The sequence below is a fragment of the Peromyscus leucopus genome, chromosome 14, assembly GCF_004664715.2.
Source record: "Peromyscus leucopus breed LL Stock chromosome 14, UCI_PerLeu_2.1, whole genome shotgun sequence".
NCBI lineage: Eukaryota > Metazoa > Chordata > Mammalia > Rodentia > Cricetidae > Peromyscus > Peromyscus leucopus.
Window position 1 is genome coordinate 34,093,781 of NC_051075.1, and position 17,241 is coordinate 34,111,021.

The 17,241-nt window shown below is 36.3% G+C and overlaps 1 protein-coding gene across 1 annotated transcript in view; it reads right to left on the reverse strand.

Moving 5' to 3' along the window:
- Mdga2 (MAM domain containing glycosylphosphatidylinositol anchor 2) overlaps positions 1–17,241 on the reverse strand; it is a 779,363-nt gene that overhangs the window by 20,016 nt on the left and 742,106 nt on the right. Inside the window, exons 12-14 of the mRNA XM_028859113.2 lie at positions 17,197–17,217; positions 11,569–11,724; positions 10,973–11,131 (exon numbers count right to left, since the gene is read on the reverse strand). Coding sequence (XP_028714946.1) covers positions 10,973–11,131; positions 11,569–11,724; positions 17,197–17,217 — 336 coding nt within the window. The remainder of the gene's footprint in view (positions 1–10,972; positions 11,132–11,568; positions 11,725–17,196; positions 17,218–17,241) is intronic.

Sequence of the window (17,241 nt, forward strand, 5' to 3'; positions counted from 1 at the left end):
TTATGCTCAAGTAGGCACAAGATGCCAGAATGTATGAACTGAGCCATCCCCAAGGATCTTCTAATGTTATGTAGTTCTATGATAAAAGCTTGAAATAGCTAAGTAAACCATAGATTTCTCTTCCTTGGCTCCCAGTGGTCAAAAGCTAAATGACCTTGGTTATTTTGTATGATAGATAATGATCAAAATTTGGGCTTCTTCTTTTGCAATATCCATCATTTGTATTTAATATTATTTCATTTTAATTACCATATAAAATGTAGTTTTCATAAACATTATTTATCATTGAGATTACCTAATTATCATCTCTTTTGAGACTTCTCATAATTGTCTCTTGATTATTTAACTATAAAAATATTAGATGTTTTAGAAAATAATTTAATAATAACATCCTAAAACATTTCATCTTTACCATAGATACTTCAAATTGAGAAACTTGCATACATTAATTTGTAATTTGGTTTATTCTAATGTCTGGATATCAGTTGCATATAAATAGCATTTTTATTATAATCAGTAACATAGACTCATTAATTGAATTTCCACATCCTATGAAAAGATGAGAATGCTGGAAAATTATCTGACTCCAGGCAAGTTCTATGTATATTGATAGGTAATTGTTAGCATCATTTGTTTTATGCACACATACAAAGTGAGAAATTAGGAAGTCATTGTTTCCTGCTTGAATAGAGATGGCTGCATTGATACTGTGTTTCAACATGTAGCTGCAACAATATCTTAAACCAAAAAGTCAGGTCAATTTCTCCTGTCATTGCCATGCTTCTGGCATCCAGCTGAATTCATACCACAAATCTGTCTATGGCGGGCCTCTACTCAGGCCTTCTATCATGCTTTTTCAGATCCCTTATTTACATCTTTTGGCTCCTTAGCTCTAACGCTCCCATGGAACATTGTTCTCCATTCTCATGCCTTAGTTCCTTCTGAGTCTCACATCTGCAACTTCTGCTTTCTGCTTTCTTCTACTTAACTTCTACTGAAGGGTGCTGTTCTTTCTAACTCTACAAAGAAAGTTAATGCTGTTGTCCTGATGTTACTTGTTCACCCACAGCATAAGCCTGTTACACATTTGGTTGAATATACTTTCTCTTACTCTGTAATTCATTGTGTCAAATCCCTGAAAAACCATTTGATTACTAGGAAACATAAAAGATTCATGAGTAAAAAAAATATCAACATTAGATCTTTACTTTCAATAAAGTGGGTTTAAATGTTTGTTACATTGGGCGAGAAAAAAACCAGTTAGATTTTTTTAAACAATTACTTCGATTGATAAAATGATATTATCTATCTATTGTAGCTCACATACTTGGTTTAAACATACTTTCCTCTACTAAACACAATTCAGAGTTCATCATCAGTGTATAGTAAAGATGTGACTATGAGCAATTATGCACATTATATGCAAGTATGGAAATGTCATAATGAAACCCTTTACTTTATATAATTAATTACAGTAATAACATTTAAAAAATAATGTATAGGAAGAAAACTTCAGAGGTTGTTTGTGATTCTGAAACAAGTATTAAAAAGTAAATGCATTAGAGGTTACTTGTAGTTTTTATCAGAATGTCTGTAATAACTGTTTCTAATAACATTTGTTCATGGGAAGCAAAAAAACCCAGCTAGATTCTACTTATATCTCCTACTCTAAATACTTATCACTTAAGAAGGCAGTTTACTGAATGAATAACATATGCAGTTGTCAGTTGTTAAATATAAACAAGTCTTCATTGAAGTGATTGATTTAGTCTTAACAGACATCAGCTGTTATCAAATCACCACAGTATAATATCTAATATTCAAATGGAGACTACTGAGTATTCTCCTGTTGTAGTTCCTAAACAATCTAGAAATTGCAATTGTAATGGAACTCAATTTTGAGAATTGACAAGTATGAAAAAATTTTTCAACTTTTTATTTATGTTTTCAAAAGTTGTGTGCATCTGCTTGGTTGTCTGTATATGCACCCTGAACATGAAGCTGTCCACAGAGACCAGAATAAGGCATTGGGTCCCTTGATAGTGGACTAGAGTCAATTCTGAGTTACCTGGTTGGGGGGGGTACTAGGAACTTAACTCCAGTCCTCTTAACCTCTGAGTCATCTCTCCACCCACAGAAGAATCTTAAAAATACTATTTTCTTAGATGTATCCAGTGACCTTGTGATCATTTGCCCATGCCCTATACAATTAAGAGAAATACAGTCTCTGACCAAAACTGGAAGCAGAAGTCAGTCTTCAAAAACCATTCAAAATATAGTCACTTTTCATTGTTGGCTTTACAAAGACATGTCTATCACTATTTTAAAATATTTGAATTGTAGCATATCACATAGTCCAAGACCATCATGTGAAATAATAATTCAAGATATTTTTATAAAGAGATGGCTAATAAGACATTAACTCCAGATCCTTAAATGCTATTTCTATATTAAATTAGATCATCATAAGATGGCATATCTGAACACAATTTCATTTTCTTATGCATATGGATTATCAATGTGTATGCTCTTATTTAAGGAAGTTTTATAAAAGTTGCCTGTGACACTACTTGGGGGATACTTTTATTAAGTCATTATTCTTGAATTAATTATTAAGACATATGTGACAGTTTTCCCCATATTTTGTGTCACTTACCAGAGCCCTAGATGCAAATTCACTGGGTGATAATAGTTAACTTAGTGTTTTCTTATTAATACAATGTAAGAAGTTTTCATGAACTGCCATCCGTTTCCTGTCTGTGCTCCACATACTTTCTCTTGTTATTCTTTTAATACAAACAAAGGCTAAGACAGCTACTTTAGGTGACCTTTTAAACCTAGTAAGCACTTGTTGTCTGAAGAATCACATAGAAATACATCATAGTTATTGTTCTCAGAGAGACAGCAGTGGAACAAGCCTCAGAGTGACAAATGCAGATATTTGCACCACAACTTATGAAAACAAAGGAAGCAGAGAGGGCTGACAACAAACACCAAAGATGTCCTGCAGCTGTATTTTGAGGGAAAATACAAATTGTACGGATGGCTAAGAAAGAGAAAATGTGTTAATTCTATTACGTAACTTTAAAAATACATTTATTTGTAAATGAATGTTTATTGAGTACTTAAGTTAATATTTACACTCAGGATACCATGTCATGGGAAGGGCCATTGCTTGTGCCCTCATGAAGCACAGTTCATCAGGAGGAAGGTCAGAGATTGGGAAGCTGCACAATTAAAACAGACTGTCCTTGCTTGCTTGCATGACCAACTTTTTTGACGTTGTGACACGACATTGTCATCTACAGAGTTCACACTCAAGAACTACATCGTTGAGTTACAAAATAAAGTTTTCAAAATGCCTTTTACTATGTTAAGGATACAATTTTGTGTTGGGCTGCAGTCACTGCTATACTTGGGCACAACTTTCCCACCACAGCTACAGGTTGGCTACCTGTGTTGGAAAGTCACAGGGGAATTTTAGCTCACCTCATTTTTTTTTTTTTTTAATTTAACAAGCATTTATCATATTTGGTGACTCCAATGAGATTCAGTTTGTTTAGGACTTTAGAGGTTTCTTTAATTCATGAGCATTTTATGTTACAGGTTTTAAAGGATGAGTTTCATCATGGGCCAGGGAGAGGATGAAAATCAAGACTTGATTCTGTACTGTTTTCTTGAAGTAATAAGATTGGAACTGAGCTTCTCTTTCCCAGTTTGAGACACATTTTAGAGTTCCAAGGACTTTGGCCCTTACTCCAACCTCTCCACCTATCAAGTTTTACTCTATTTTTACCTTCGCCTAAAACTGTCCATTCTTGGAGCATGTACTTTATATTTATTTTAGAGAGATGATGAGACTTTCATGTTGCCTGCTGTTCTTGCTTTTGGAAATCCATCAGCAGCTATGTTCTTAGATAATTATTTTTTTCTCACTTCACTGGAAGTAGAATTAACTCCCTTCTTTGAGATAATTCCTCTATTGAGGCATTACATTCCTACCTTTCCATAAACTTTCTTGTGGACTTAGAGTGTCAACTTTCCTTCTTAAATCAGGCCCCCTGTGTGCCCACATCTCTTTGTTCTGTCATTCTTCTTCACCATTGTGGTTATCAGAATCACAGAAGAATAACTCATTCATTTATTCTTTTTCCTTTGCTCCCTGTGGCTTCACAGTGAAATAGGCTTTCCAGAGGTAGAACCTTGTCTAATTCTCATCAGACTCAAAGGACTTATTCATAAATGTATTCTGTATTTCACCTTTCATTTTCTGGGATGGTGTGATGCTTCTAGCTCACCTCATTTTTTTTAAATTTAACAAGCATTTATCATATTTGGTGACTCCAATGAGATTCAGTTTGTTTAGGACTTTAGAGGTTTCTTTAATTCATGCAGAATTAAATAGTTCATTAGAAGACACAGAAATGTTAATATATATATATATATATATACATATATATATATACATATATATATATATATATGTAGCAATATTAATAGCTACACATCACTTTGTGGTAATTAGTTTTAGTGGTCAGCTCGGAACAACTTAGAACTACCTGGGATAAAAGTCTTAATGAGGGACTGTCTTAATCAGGTTGGCCTACAGGCATGTTTATTAGGGGTTATCTTAAATAAGTTAATTGATGTGAGATGACCCAGCCTACTATGAGGTGACGCTTGCTAAGCCAGGGATCCTAAACTGTATAAGAGTAGTTTGATCACAAGCAAAAAGAAAATAAGTGTATATGCATTTTTCCCTTCTGCTTGCTACTGTGGATGTCACGTGACCAGCTGTATCAGGATCTTACTGTTGAAGCCTTTTCACAGGGCTGGCCAATAATATAAAATTGTGAACTAAAATAAGTCCTATCTTCCTGCCACAGTTTTTGTCAGGGTGTTTTATCACGGCAACAGAAATCAAACTGTGTACATACATCATCTACATATAAGTTAACCTTTAAATGTCAACAGATTGTGTCTTTGATTGGAAAATACTTTTCTTAGTCAATTTTGATAAGGCGTCTAACAGACCCATCATTGTACCAGGGTGGCAGACAGCCTACAAATTGTACCTATCAGCTAAACCTTCTAGCATGAATATTCTTCTATAATTTTCTCTCCTTGGGTAGGGGCTTAGTTATGATAATTAAAACAAATCAAGACAATGTAAAGTCAACTTGGTGATTAATTTATAACTATTTTCAGCATTCATTTGCTTTAAGGCAACATATAAGTGGTCATTAATGAGGATTCTTCCCAAGTTGATTCTTGAAATTAGACTGGAGTCCTTTCTTGTTATGCTATTAACAGCTTCAAAAAATGATACTGAGCCACTGACACTCAAGCAAACAATATGTTTTTTCACGACCCACAAACACTGTGAGAGAATAGTGTTGTCTAAATCACGGTTTTTGTTGTTTAATGGAGGGTGTAAATTAGTCATGCAGCAATGACTAAAGACATTAGGTTTTACTTCAGTGGAACCTTAATATTTGTATTGTTAGATGCTGCTGCTTCTCAATGTCAGAAAAGATTGCAAGACTTAATTACAATTAACCAAAAAGCCATAAATGAAATTGGGATATCATACATCCAGAAAAAGTCATTTTGGAATCTGTTTTTTTTTTTAAAGGAACACATACAACCAAGGATACTACTTGCAAAATGAGTAACTGTAGATATATTAGGCTTACAGATAAATGAGGGTCTGAGTTAATATACCAAGATGGTAAACATACCTCAAAAATGATGCAGGTTCAATTCTAGATTAGAAAGCAAATGTCAACACACAGAGGGTAGGCCTATTTTCATGCTTTCCCAATGTACATGAAGTTTATGTTTATATTATTTTTCAGTTTACTAAGTGTGTAATGCATCTTGCCTGCAAACAATATCTATACCTTAATTGAAATGCTTTATTGCTAAAGTACACTGACAATCACTAGGCTTCATAGAAACTTTTGGTGGCACAAGGTCTTTTCCTGATGTTGATGGCTGCTATCTGACCACTGTGGTGGTTTCGAAAGGTTGAGTGACTAAGTCAATGTCTTAAAATAGACAGCAAGGATATTTGCCACACTGATGGGTGTTTTCATTTTGCAAAAGATTTCTCAGTAGAATGTGACACTGTTTGAAAGCACTTGATTCACAACCGAATTTTCTCAAAACTAACACCAGTCCATGCAAATCTTCTCACCCTGTTATCGAATAAGCTGAAGACAAGGTTGCTTACATCTTTTGTTGTAATTTGAACATGCTTCAGAGCCACTTCAGCCATAGAGTCTACCTAATAAACTAATCTGTGTGAAGCAGCTCCTCCTGTGGAAGAAGCCACAGCTCTACAGTGAAGCCTTTCCAGAATTTCAATTGACTGTGTGCATCAGGCAAATTGTAGTCTCACAGCAGAATACTTATAAAACAATGATACTTAGGTACCAAGTTTGTATTTTTTTAATGTTCTGCAGAATGGATATATAAACAGGTATATAGTGAACAGAAAATTACCTTTCACTGTCAGCTCTTGGGTGGTCAGGTGCAATGTCATTGAGCAGTAATAATTTCAAAGGACTGTCTTATTCCTTTATAGTTGACCCCTACTGTGAGTTTAAAAACTTCAATAAACTATTTTCTAAACACATGTGCTATCTATCAGCCTTTTTTTTTCATCCATTTACAGAACACAGAAACAGTAAATTTAAAATGCATAGTGTCCCTAGGAATCTCAGGATGGTATGGGAACCTTGGCTTCAGTGTGAAGTCACCAGCTGTATTAATGCTTTAGTCCTAACATGGGCGTTAGTCTGACCTTTGAATTAACCTCTCTAGCTATGGAAGTCCTTTATGCTGTGTAGCCCTGAGTGCTGTACATTGAAAGTCTGCTATTTAATGTACTCACCTTCCTCACTCATTAAAAAAAAAATCCTCTGGAAAACATGCTGCATGTTTTCTAAACACATCAGCATTTGTTTCACACTAAACTGATTTTTGTCATTGTGTGGTGGGGACAATTTCCTACCTTAAACCTCATGAGTCAAGTCCTTTCAAGATCAGTTTTGTAGTTTCTTACATGTTCCCAGCCATTATCGGATTGTAAAGAGTTACAGTCTTATTCTGTATTAGTCTTTGACCGAATAGAATGATATACCTGGTTTGATCTCACAGACTATTGAATGCTTCTTTACATCAGCATCAAGCTTGGCTTGTTTACTTGGTATTTGTGAGCGCATGAAGCAGCACTTTTGATGTCTCCAGGTGCCTTTTTCCCTTTGCACTGACAACTTGCTAGGGGTTTGCTTGAAAAAGCTTGGTGTGCAACATACCTGAGCTCTTCTCACGCCTTCCTCTCTAATTCTGGTAAAAAGCAAGAGGCACGTGAATCTTTCACTTGAACATTTACAGGCCACTTTAGGGATATTGATTGGCCTAAATTCAATGAGTTGGGCTCATGGCCTAAGGAAGCTGAATGAGAGGGACATGTGGAAGAACAGCCTGAGGAGGTAGCAGGCAGAGCATAATCATTGGGGGCATGGTTTCTGATGACTTCAAATAGCATAGTTTCATCAAAGACAATAAACCATAGATCTTTAAAACAGATACAACAGTTAAAAAAAAAAAACTTCAAATATTTTGACAATTGGCAAAACACAACACAAACAAAAAGACTGAGGAAATCCCTGCTACAGGACAACAGCATTCACAAATGTGAAGACCATTCCTGAAAAGAAACATGCCTTCCACGGAATCTTTTACAAGGCTGACTAACTGATTAGAATTTCAAAGATGTGGAGAATTTGGTTTGTTGCAAGCCAACAGATAAAATTATCTGTGGCATCTTTAACACTACTCTTAATAGACACTTCCTCTGTCCATGACCTAATATCTTTACAGCCATCAGATAAGTCCCTTGGAATGTATGAACAAAAACCTAGTTTATAACCACTGAAGGGCCAAGAGTGCTGTCAGATGGCATCTGAGGCCCACAGCTGAGACTTTCCTGCTTTGCTATAGTCTACCAGCTAGCATTTCTACGAATGTTTTTTTTTTTTTTTTTTTTTTTTTTTTGTTATTTGTGACATGGTTTCTCCATGTAATTTTGGTGCCTGTCCTAGATCTCACTCTGTAGACCAGGCTAGCCTCAAACTCACAGAGACCTGCCTGGCTCTGCCTCCTGAGTGCTGGGATTAAAGGTGTGCACAACCACCTCCCAGCTACAAATATTTTTTAAAAGAACCTTGATTTGTTGTCTTGCTATAAAGTCACCAGTGCTTTGGAACACTGAATATGGGAAAATCTAAATCTGTGCTCCTGGGTCATGATCACTCATATTGGTTCCAGAATAATCCATCTCTCCTCTTTGAGGTGAGAACTGTGTGTTTACATCAACACAAACTGGATTCAGAGTTGCCCAAACTTTCCATTTCTGAATAATGCAGTGTCTGTGAGATGCAATAAAAGAAAGTATAATCAAATAAGTCATGCTTATAGTCCATCTGGCTCTAGTTTAATACAAAGCCTGAGACAATTATATTTACTTAGATTTTTAGCAATTTTTGTGCCTGTTCTCTCAATAAGAGCAATGGAAACACTGAGGGATATTTGCTAAGAGTGAAGGGAAGGAAGTGGGAGTTAGATGTTTGTCAGAAGTAATTGGCATCTCATAAATATATGGACAATTTTAAAGGACTCAAAAAAGTGCTGGTCTCATATAACAAGTGCATTTATATTTTGTGTCTTAAGTATATATATGTATATATACATATTATTGGTCTTAGAATTACATACTTGATTTTTTATCTCTTTCTCGATGAATTGTAAAAGACTAGAGGAAATTTTAAAAATAAATTTTAAAAATGATACTGATTAAAATACACATGATAAACTGAAAAGAAAAATTATATCTGAGCTAATTCAATGATTAATATTTTCTCTGACAATAAATGAGGGGAGTAAGAATTTTGAAATGAACCGTTCCTTTCATAGTTAACACAGAGGAAGACCGAGGCCACCCATGCCAAGGCTCTCACAGCACTTTTCCCGTCTCTGTTCTGTACCCCAGTGACGTCCGTCATCCCTGTAAAATTTACTTCCATAGTCAAGAACCTCCTGCTTTTCATCAGTAGAGTCTGTGATAACTCAATGTGACTACCAACTGACTCTCACATACTTAGCCTGACTTTCATGACCCTCCAGTAAGTCTTCCTGCAGAGCAGTGCCTGGGTCCAGCTTCCCAGGCTGAATTATGACTTCACTATCAGCTGTGTGTTGGGCATGGTAATTAAAACTGTGTCTTTTTCTGAGAAAGAGGATAATTACCTTAACAAGCCCATGTGTTCACTGTTAAAATTAAAAGAAATAACCACAAAGTGCCCTCTATCAGAGCTATTTGAGTACTGAAGGAACAGGAGACTATTGTTACCTCAGAGAAGATGGTGATTATGGTCTTATATTTCCAAACTAGAGCTTTCTAAGACAGGAATTATTGTTCCCATTTTGCATATTTGGGAGCTAAGAACAAAGTGATTTCTGCGAAGTCTTAAGGTGACTGTGCACTTCTGCCGTAGTTCCTCCTGTGACTGTTGTGTTTCAGGTTGTGGGCACTTTTCACTTTACTTGTTATCTGTCCAAGCTTGTCACTTGCTGCTGTACTGTGAAGGACACTGGTACAGTTCAGACATGATAGTGAGTGAACAGCATGACAGATCCACCCACGTTAATCTTGTGAGGTTCAGTTTTTTTCACCATAAACAATGGACCATGATGCTTACTTTTACAGTGAGGATAGTAGCTTAAATGATATGATGGCTGGTATATATACACTATGACTAAGTTTAGTAGTTTATACCAAAAAATGCATACTTACATTGTTTTTGTTAGTACATATCAAGAGAGTAAGGTCATCCCAGTTTTCACAATTGACCAGTGTGTTAATTCAATCTAACTACTCACAATGGAACTATTTTCCTTTGTTTAGAAGCATCATTTCATTTCTCACTTTGATAAAGATGTATAAACCCTTGATCAAGCTTGTGGGGCTAGACATACTCTACTCCTCAGGACTGTGTCTTAGTTTAGGGAGGTGGTAAATGTGTACCTCTAGTATATTATATGATACACACAGCAATAGTCTTAAACATGGGACCACAATTTAATATAGCAATAGGCTGCAGATATAGTGTTTTCTGTTTTTCACATAAAATCCATAGGTTTATATCATCTCAAGTCATATACTTCCAACATATGCAGACCAGTAGATCAGGCTTTTGTATTAACTGTACTGTCTAATGGCTAATCTTTTATAAATATGATGATCAGACTTCTGGACTTCAGCATTTCACACAAAAAACCTGAAACTTGGGCAATATTTGCTTCCATTGAGGTGTGTGAAGTCCACTTGTAGCAACATGGTACTCTTTTCAGGAGACTTGCATCATGAGTCATGATAAGTTTCATTACTACTGTGTGATGTATCCAAAGATATATAGATGCCTTCAGTTTTGTATTCCCTTCAAGGCCCCAATATTCTTAAATTCTAGTTAGTGTATTGCATCTAAATAAAGCCAATCTTAACACTATTATTAGTATGTGGATGATGCTAAAAGGACTTGTTCATATAACAATATTTCTTTTCATCATCATTAATATACATCAAGTCATTATTCAATCTTAGGAAAGAAACAAAGCCTGAATTATGTCATGCCAGTTTCACAGAAGCATGCATAAAAAGTATACTCTATTGATGGGCTGCCAGACTTGGGATCCAAAGAAGCAATGATGCTCGGCGTCTGCAAACTCTTGTCTGAGTTTTGGAATTGTTTGACAGGAGGACATCTGTGGTGTCTTACCTAGCAATTTGTAGGCAAGTCATATAAAACTAAATTATAACATTCTCTGACTAAAACTGTCTTCATGCAGTGTGTGAAAAACTTTATTAGGATTAGTAAACAGAAAATAGAACATTCTGTTATCTTACCTATATGTTGCCCATACATGTGGTAGAAGAAACTGAAACAATAAGCAGTGTTTGTAGGTCCATATGGGTTTTTGGGAGCTATGCTGAATACAGGACTGAGAAGTCGAGCCTTTTCGCCTTCTAGTCTGGGTCGAGATGTTTCAATATACATATAAAAACCTGAAAGTAGGAGAGGTAAGTGTTGAAGCACATTCTTATGAGGAAACATAAAATGTTATTGTTTGGATTCAAAGTAAAAGTTGATAACGTGGTTTAAATCTCATTTATAAAACCTGCGTGGCTATATACAAATAATCACAACTTTAACAGGGAAAAAAAAAGACATAAAGAACTGAGAGAAGGGATCATTTTAGAGACAAATTAGCACAAAAATAAATAATGACACACTGATCTCTCAGCTATATTTATCACTGTGGTGTGAGAAAACATCAATGATCACAAACTTTGGAAATATCTGAATTGCTGATAGTATGCATAAAATACAGTGTTTTAACCTTTGATTCTCAAATACATAACTCACTGCCACCTTGCACTTCCTGTTGAGAACATTCCCAGCTCTCCAGCTGCTGTGTGCACAGCTCTGCAAACCCTCCTACCTTCTTTGGAGCCACTGCGATCTGCATTGGGCCCCGTGTTAGGGGTGTATTTTGTATTTCTTGTTGCAGTACTTTGTTTGGTCCAGTCGAAATTATCAGTATCATCTTGGGTGAATAGACAGATATTACCATCTTCAAATCCACAGTGAAATTCCCCTGTTAACACATTTTAATTAACATAATAAATATTAATTAGATCGAGCATTGTGTTGTTTAATGAGGAAAAAATTCAAATATTACAATGTAATAATAGTGCAGTCAGGACATCAAAAACCTTAATGGCCGTTATCACTAAATACAAAGCTATTATAATTCTGGTGAAAAAGAGTAATGATTTCATTAGCTTATTTTAATTTTACAAAATAATTGGCTGCATTCTGGCATTTCCATATGTACATACAATGCCCTTTGATCATATCTCTCCCTCTCCCTGTGTATCCATCAATCCCCTTCTGCTTTTCTCTTTCATATTCCAGAACAGAGAGGGAGAACAAGGAATAAGAGACCATGATAAATGAAGACCACATGAGAAAAGGAAGAAGCAAAGTGCTAGAGAGGTCCATAGAAATCCACAAAGATGCCCCCATAATAGACTACTGGCAATGGTCGAGAGACAGACCAAACTGACCTACTCTGGTGATAGCATGGCCAAACACCCTAATTGTCATGCTAGAAACCCCATCCAATGAATGAGGGAACCGGATGCAGAGATCCACGCCCAGGCCCCAGGTGGAGCTCCAGGAGTCCAATTGGCGAGAAAGAGGAGGGTTTGTATGATAGAGAATTGTTGAGAACAAAGTTGGAAAAAACACAGGGACAAATCGCCAAACGAATGGAAACACATGAACTATGAAACAAAAGCTGAGGGACCCCCAACTGGATCTGGCCCTCTGAATAAGTGAGACAGTCGATTGGCTTGATCTGTTTGGGAGGCATCCAGGCACTGGGACCAGGTCCTGTCCTCAGTGCATGAGCTGACTGTTTGGCTTATACAGGGTCGCTAGGCTCAGCCTGGGAGGAGGGAACTGGACCTGCCTGGACTAAATCTACCAGGTTGAACTCAATCCTCAGGGGAGTCTTTGCCTTGGAGGAGATGGGAATAGGGGGTGAGCTGGGGGGAAGGCAGGGGGCAGGGGGGGGCGGGAGAACAAGGGAATCCATGGCTGATATGTAAAATTAAATTAAATTATAAAATAAAATAAAGAAAAAAAAGAATAAAATCTTCTTTTACGTTAAACCAGTATCTTACTACACAATTAAGGTCCAAATCTTTTGTTTAGAAGCAACCAGATAACTCAAAATAATAAAACAATTCACTTATTTTTGACTTATGGCTGGGGAATTTTCCTAACTTTTTTTTTTTTTTAGTACATTGGAACCGTTGAGACGGAAGTGTCAATTAGGAAATAAAAGCTTCTAACATGGAAGTAGTGGCACAAACTCATAATCCCAGCGCCCAGGAAGCTGTGGTAAGAGAACCGCCATGGCTTTCAAGTGCACAGTAAATCCCAAGGCAGACTTTACTATCGAGAAGACCTGTCTTAAGAAACAGAGGTAAAGAAAAAGAGACTTCTTTTCTTTACTTTACCGAGTTCACCTGGTGGCATTTTAAACATGCGCACCTTGAGCGTGTAATTTTTTATGTCCTGTCCTCTAGCTCTGCTCTTCTACACACACACATCTGCGAAGCCGTACGTTTGCTTGGGGCAAGGCGACAGTAAATTGCTTTTGAAGCGGTCATCACTCATGCTTGAGTTGAACGTGGCTCGCCAGATGTGTGAAATCCACTGGAGGTGAATTTTATACAATAACTCTACGAAGAGCCTGAGGAAGGACTGGGAGGTTTTGATGCCTGCCATATGCTGAGTTCAGAAACAACCTGAGCTCAGAGAGAGAGACTTTTTCAACTTGCTGTTAAATATGGGTGCTTGTGATTTTATAATAGAAGATTTTCTTACCGGAACGTACCCTGCTTCAAAAAGTGTATACACAGATGAGCTGGTGTGTTCCATCAGAAACACAAGCTGGGTGCACCAATGGAGAAAAGATTAAATGTGCATGTTCTTCCATTCAACAAAGTAAGGACTCTGTAAAATCTGAGGACTCTTCACCAAGAGTTCGCAAATGAGGAAACTTTAGTTCAGTCAGCTTTCCTTGTTAAAAATAAAGTCCTCACAGACCCCAGCTTCGCTGAAGTTCACAGAGAAAAACATCTACAGACTCTCCCACTGGAGTCCCTAGCACCCTCGCAAAGGGGTAGATCCATTAGGTATCTGCAGGAAAGGGGAACTGGGTTGGGATCATATACCTAAGGAGCTAAGTGAAGCCTTTTTCCTTACGTTTAGTATGCCTTTGTTAGATTAAATAGTTACTGTGTATCTGTATATTTATTTATAGTCTGTCTAGATGGATATGTTCTAGAAAGACAACAGTCTACATAAAATATTTTATTAAAAAACTATTTTTATTTATGTAAGTGTGTGTGGGTGTGCCTGTCTGTGTGTGGGTACCTTCAATGTGTGGGTGCTCATGGAACCGGAAGAGCTGGAGTCAGAGGCAGTAGTGAGCTACCTGATAAAGGGACAGGGAACTGAACTCAGCTCCTTTGGCCGAGCAGTAAATGGTCTTAACCAACAGACCATTTCTCCAGCCCAACACCACGTCTTTCAGGCACATATTTCTGGTACTGATTTTATACGAAAGAAGACAGGATCTTAGGATGCTATCAGTAAAAAATATAACATTTGTGACTGTATGGTGGCAATATACATACTAATTTCTCTTGCTGTCTTTTAGGAACAATGCACAGTTCCTTTACTTGAGAGTTTTGATCCCAAAGGAGACTGTTTATAAGGTCTTCAGTTGTTTAGTGTCATATTTTACTTTTGAACAAAAAGAAGTCAAAGAACAAATGGAAAGATGTATTTATTTCAGAATTCTTGTATAAAACTTATGCTCTGTGTTATTTAAAATTAAATATGATGGGGCTGGAGAGATGGCTAAGCAGTCAAGATTACTGGCTGCTTTTCCAGGGGACCAAGTTTGGTTCCCAGCTTGCACATGGTGGCTCACAACCATCTGAAACTCCAGTCCCAGGCAGTCTAATGCTGTCTTTTGTCCTCTGAGGAAATGGCACATATATGGTACACAGATACACATCCAGGCGAAACACTCATACATATCAAATAAACACATTTTTTTTTTTTTTTAAAACAGATCTGGTGAAAACCTTTTTTAAAAAATAAGTAAAGTGATTTTTTGTTTTGCCAGGGGTGGGGGGGGATGTTTCAAGACAGGGTTTCTCTGTGTGGCTCTGGCTGTCCTAGAACTTGCTCTGTAGACCAGGCTAGTCTCGAACTCAGAGACATGCATGTCTCTGCCTCCTGAATGTTGGGATTAAAGGTATAGTAAAGTGATGTTTTAACAGTATAAAATAATTTTATTATTATTCTATCACTTTAAGTTGGATAATTACACATATGTGCAAAGAAGATTATTCATATAAAGTTTATTCAGCAAATAATATTTGAAAGATAATGCAAATTCACTGAACTACATAAACAGCAAAAATCAGTGTAATATTGGATATTAAAAGGTCTCACAAATATGAAAAAAAAGAAGTCTAGGAATTTCTCAAAGACAGAAAAGTAATAGTTGACTACATCATTTTTTTTTATAGCTTTCTGATTATAACATGATTTTCTCAAACTGATTCTTCCAATGAGAATGGCCAGCATAGCTTGATATGTTTGAATGTTTGATCCTTAGTTAGTAGAACTGTTTGAGGAGGATTAGGCAGTGTCGCCTTGTTGGAGGAGGTATGTTACTGGGGGTGGGCTTTGAGACTTCATTCCAGTGTGTGTGCCATGCCCCTGCACCTCATGCTTATAGATCAGATGTAAGCTCTCAGCTACTGCTCCTGCCTGATAGTTTTAGACCGTATGACCCTCTGGAACCATGAATCTAAATTAAATGTTTCCTTTTATCTGTTGCCTTGGACCTGGTGTCTCTTCGTAGCAAAAGAAATGTAAGTAAGACAAAGATATGAAAAGAAAATTTAAATATTCTACATTACATGATCTCCAACATTTTAATGTATTTCCCCAAATCTATTCAAATATGGTGAAGAACTAATTTAACAAATCATAAATAAGAAGCCTGGAACTCCATGACCTACATGTATCAACTGATTTTCTTTCTGCAGTGCCTTAAAATCTGCAAAAATCTAGCTTTACGCTGAAAAATAAAGTGTTCTTAAGGACTGATATTGTGATTAGGTTTTCATAGTAAATCCTCTTCTTATTTCAAAATGGTTTGCAGAGACAGAGACATATGATGGCTAATTGTCATTGCCTACATGACTAGATTTAGAACCACCTAGGAACACATCTCGGTATTTTCTCTTAGGTTTTTAAATAGAGGTTTAACGGAGGAGAGAATATCCACCCTGAATATGGGTAGTACCACCTCATGGGCTTGGGTTATGACTGAAAAGGGAAAAGGGGAGAACTAGACAGACATCAGCATTCATATATTTCTTTCCTGACTTCAGATCCCAGAGCCATGCCTTCCTGCCATAACCAACAATATCCTTATTATAGCATGAGAAAATATGAGTCCTGTTCCCCCCAAATTGCTTCTACTAGGTAACGAATATGGGATGTTTTTATGTGTGGCACTAATTTTTAGGTTTATACACACTAATATTCATCATGTATTTATAAAATTTAATGTAAAGCAAAAATTCAGAATTCAAGATCAAAACCAAATCAAATATACTAAAGTTAAATGTACATAAATTTATTGATTTGTGTCCAGATATGGTGATGCATTGTTTGAAATACCTGTACTCAGGTGGTGAGGATGGTATGAATATGAGTCTATGTTCTAGTCTACCCTAGACTTTATAGTGAAACACTGTCTTTAACAAATAACAACGTTAAAGTAAAATAATATCACATATAGGGAAAGACTCAAATACAAACTTAATAAATAATCAAGGGTTGATGTGATGGTTCATTGAGTAAAAGCACTTGCAGCATATGCATGGTGACCTGAATTAAACCCATGATACCATGGTAGAAGTAAATAATTCACTATGGCAAGTTGTTCTCTGACCTCCCTAGATGCAAACTGGAACACTTGTACCCCACAACACACACCACGTACACACATTATGCATACACATGCACTAACAACAATAATTATTGCTACAGGAAATGGATTTAATAAGTAACCTTAGTCTTTATGAGGAAAAGACAGCAAATCAAAGAAACAAGACAGCAAAAGGAAACACACAAGGGGCATCTCACAGAAAATGAAATGAAGCTCACAGTTGGTTGCAGATAAGTGAATAGGAACCGGTTTGGGAAAATGACTTCATGTTTCCTAACTTATTAAATGTATAAGCATCTGTTATCAGTATTAAAATATTTATTTTTAATTCTCTGATAGAACCATATCCTCTGAACTTTGAAGTGCATACACAATGCCAGTTTTACTGGTTTAAAATCATTGTTTTATACCAAGTAAGAACAGTTTTTACCTAATCTTTGTATATTTATATGTAGTTCATTTTCCTTCACTATGTAATATAATATGATTTTTAAGTGAAAATAATATACTTACTCAAATGAGGATTTACAGGTGCTGAAAGAAAGAGAGAAAGAAAGA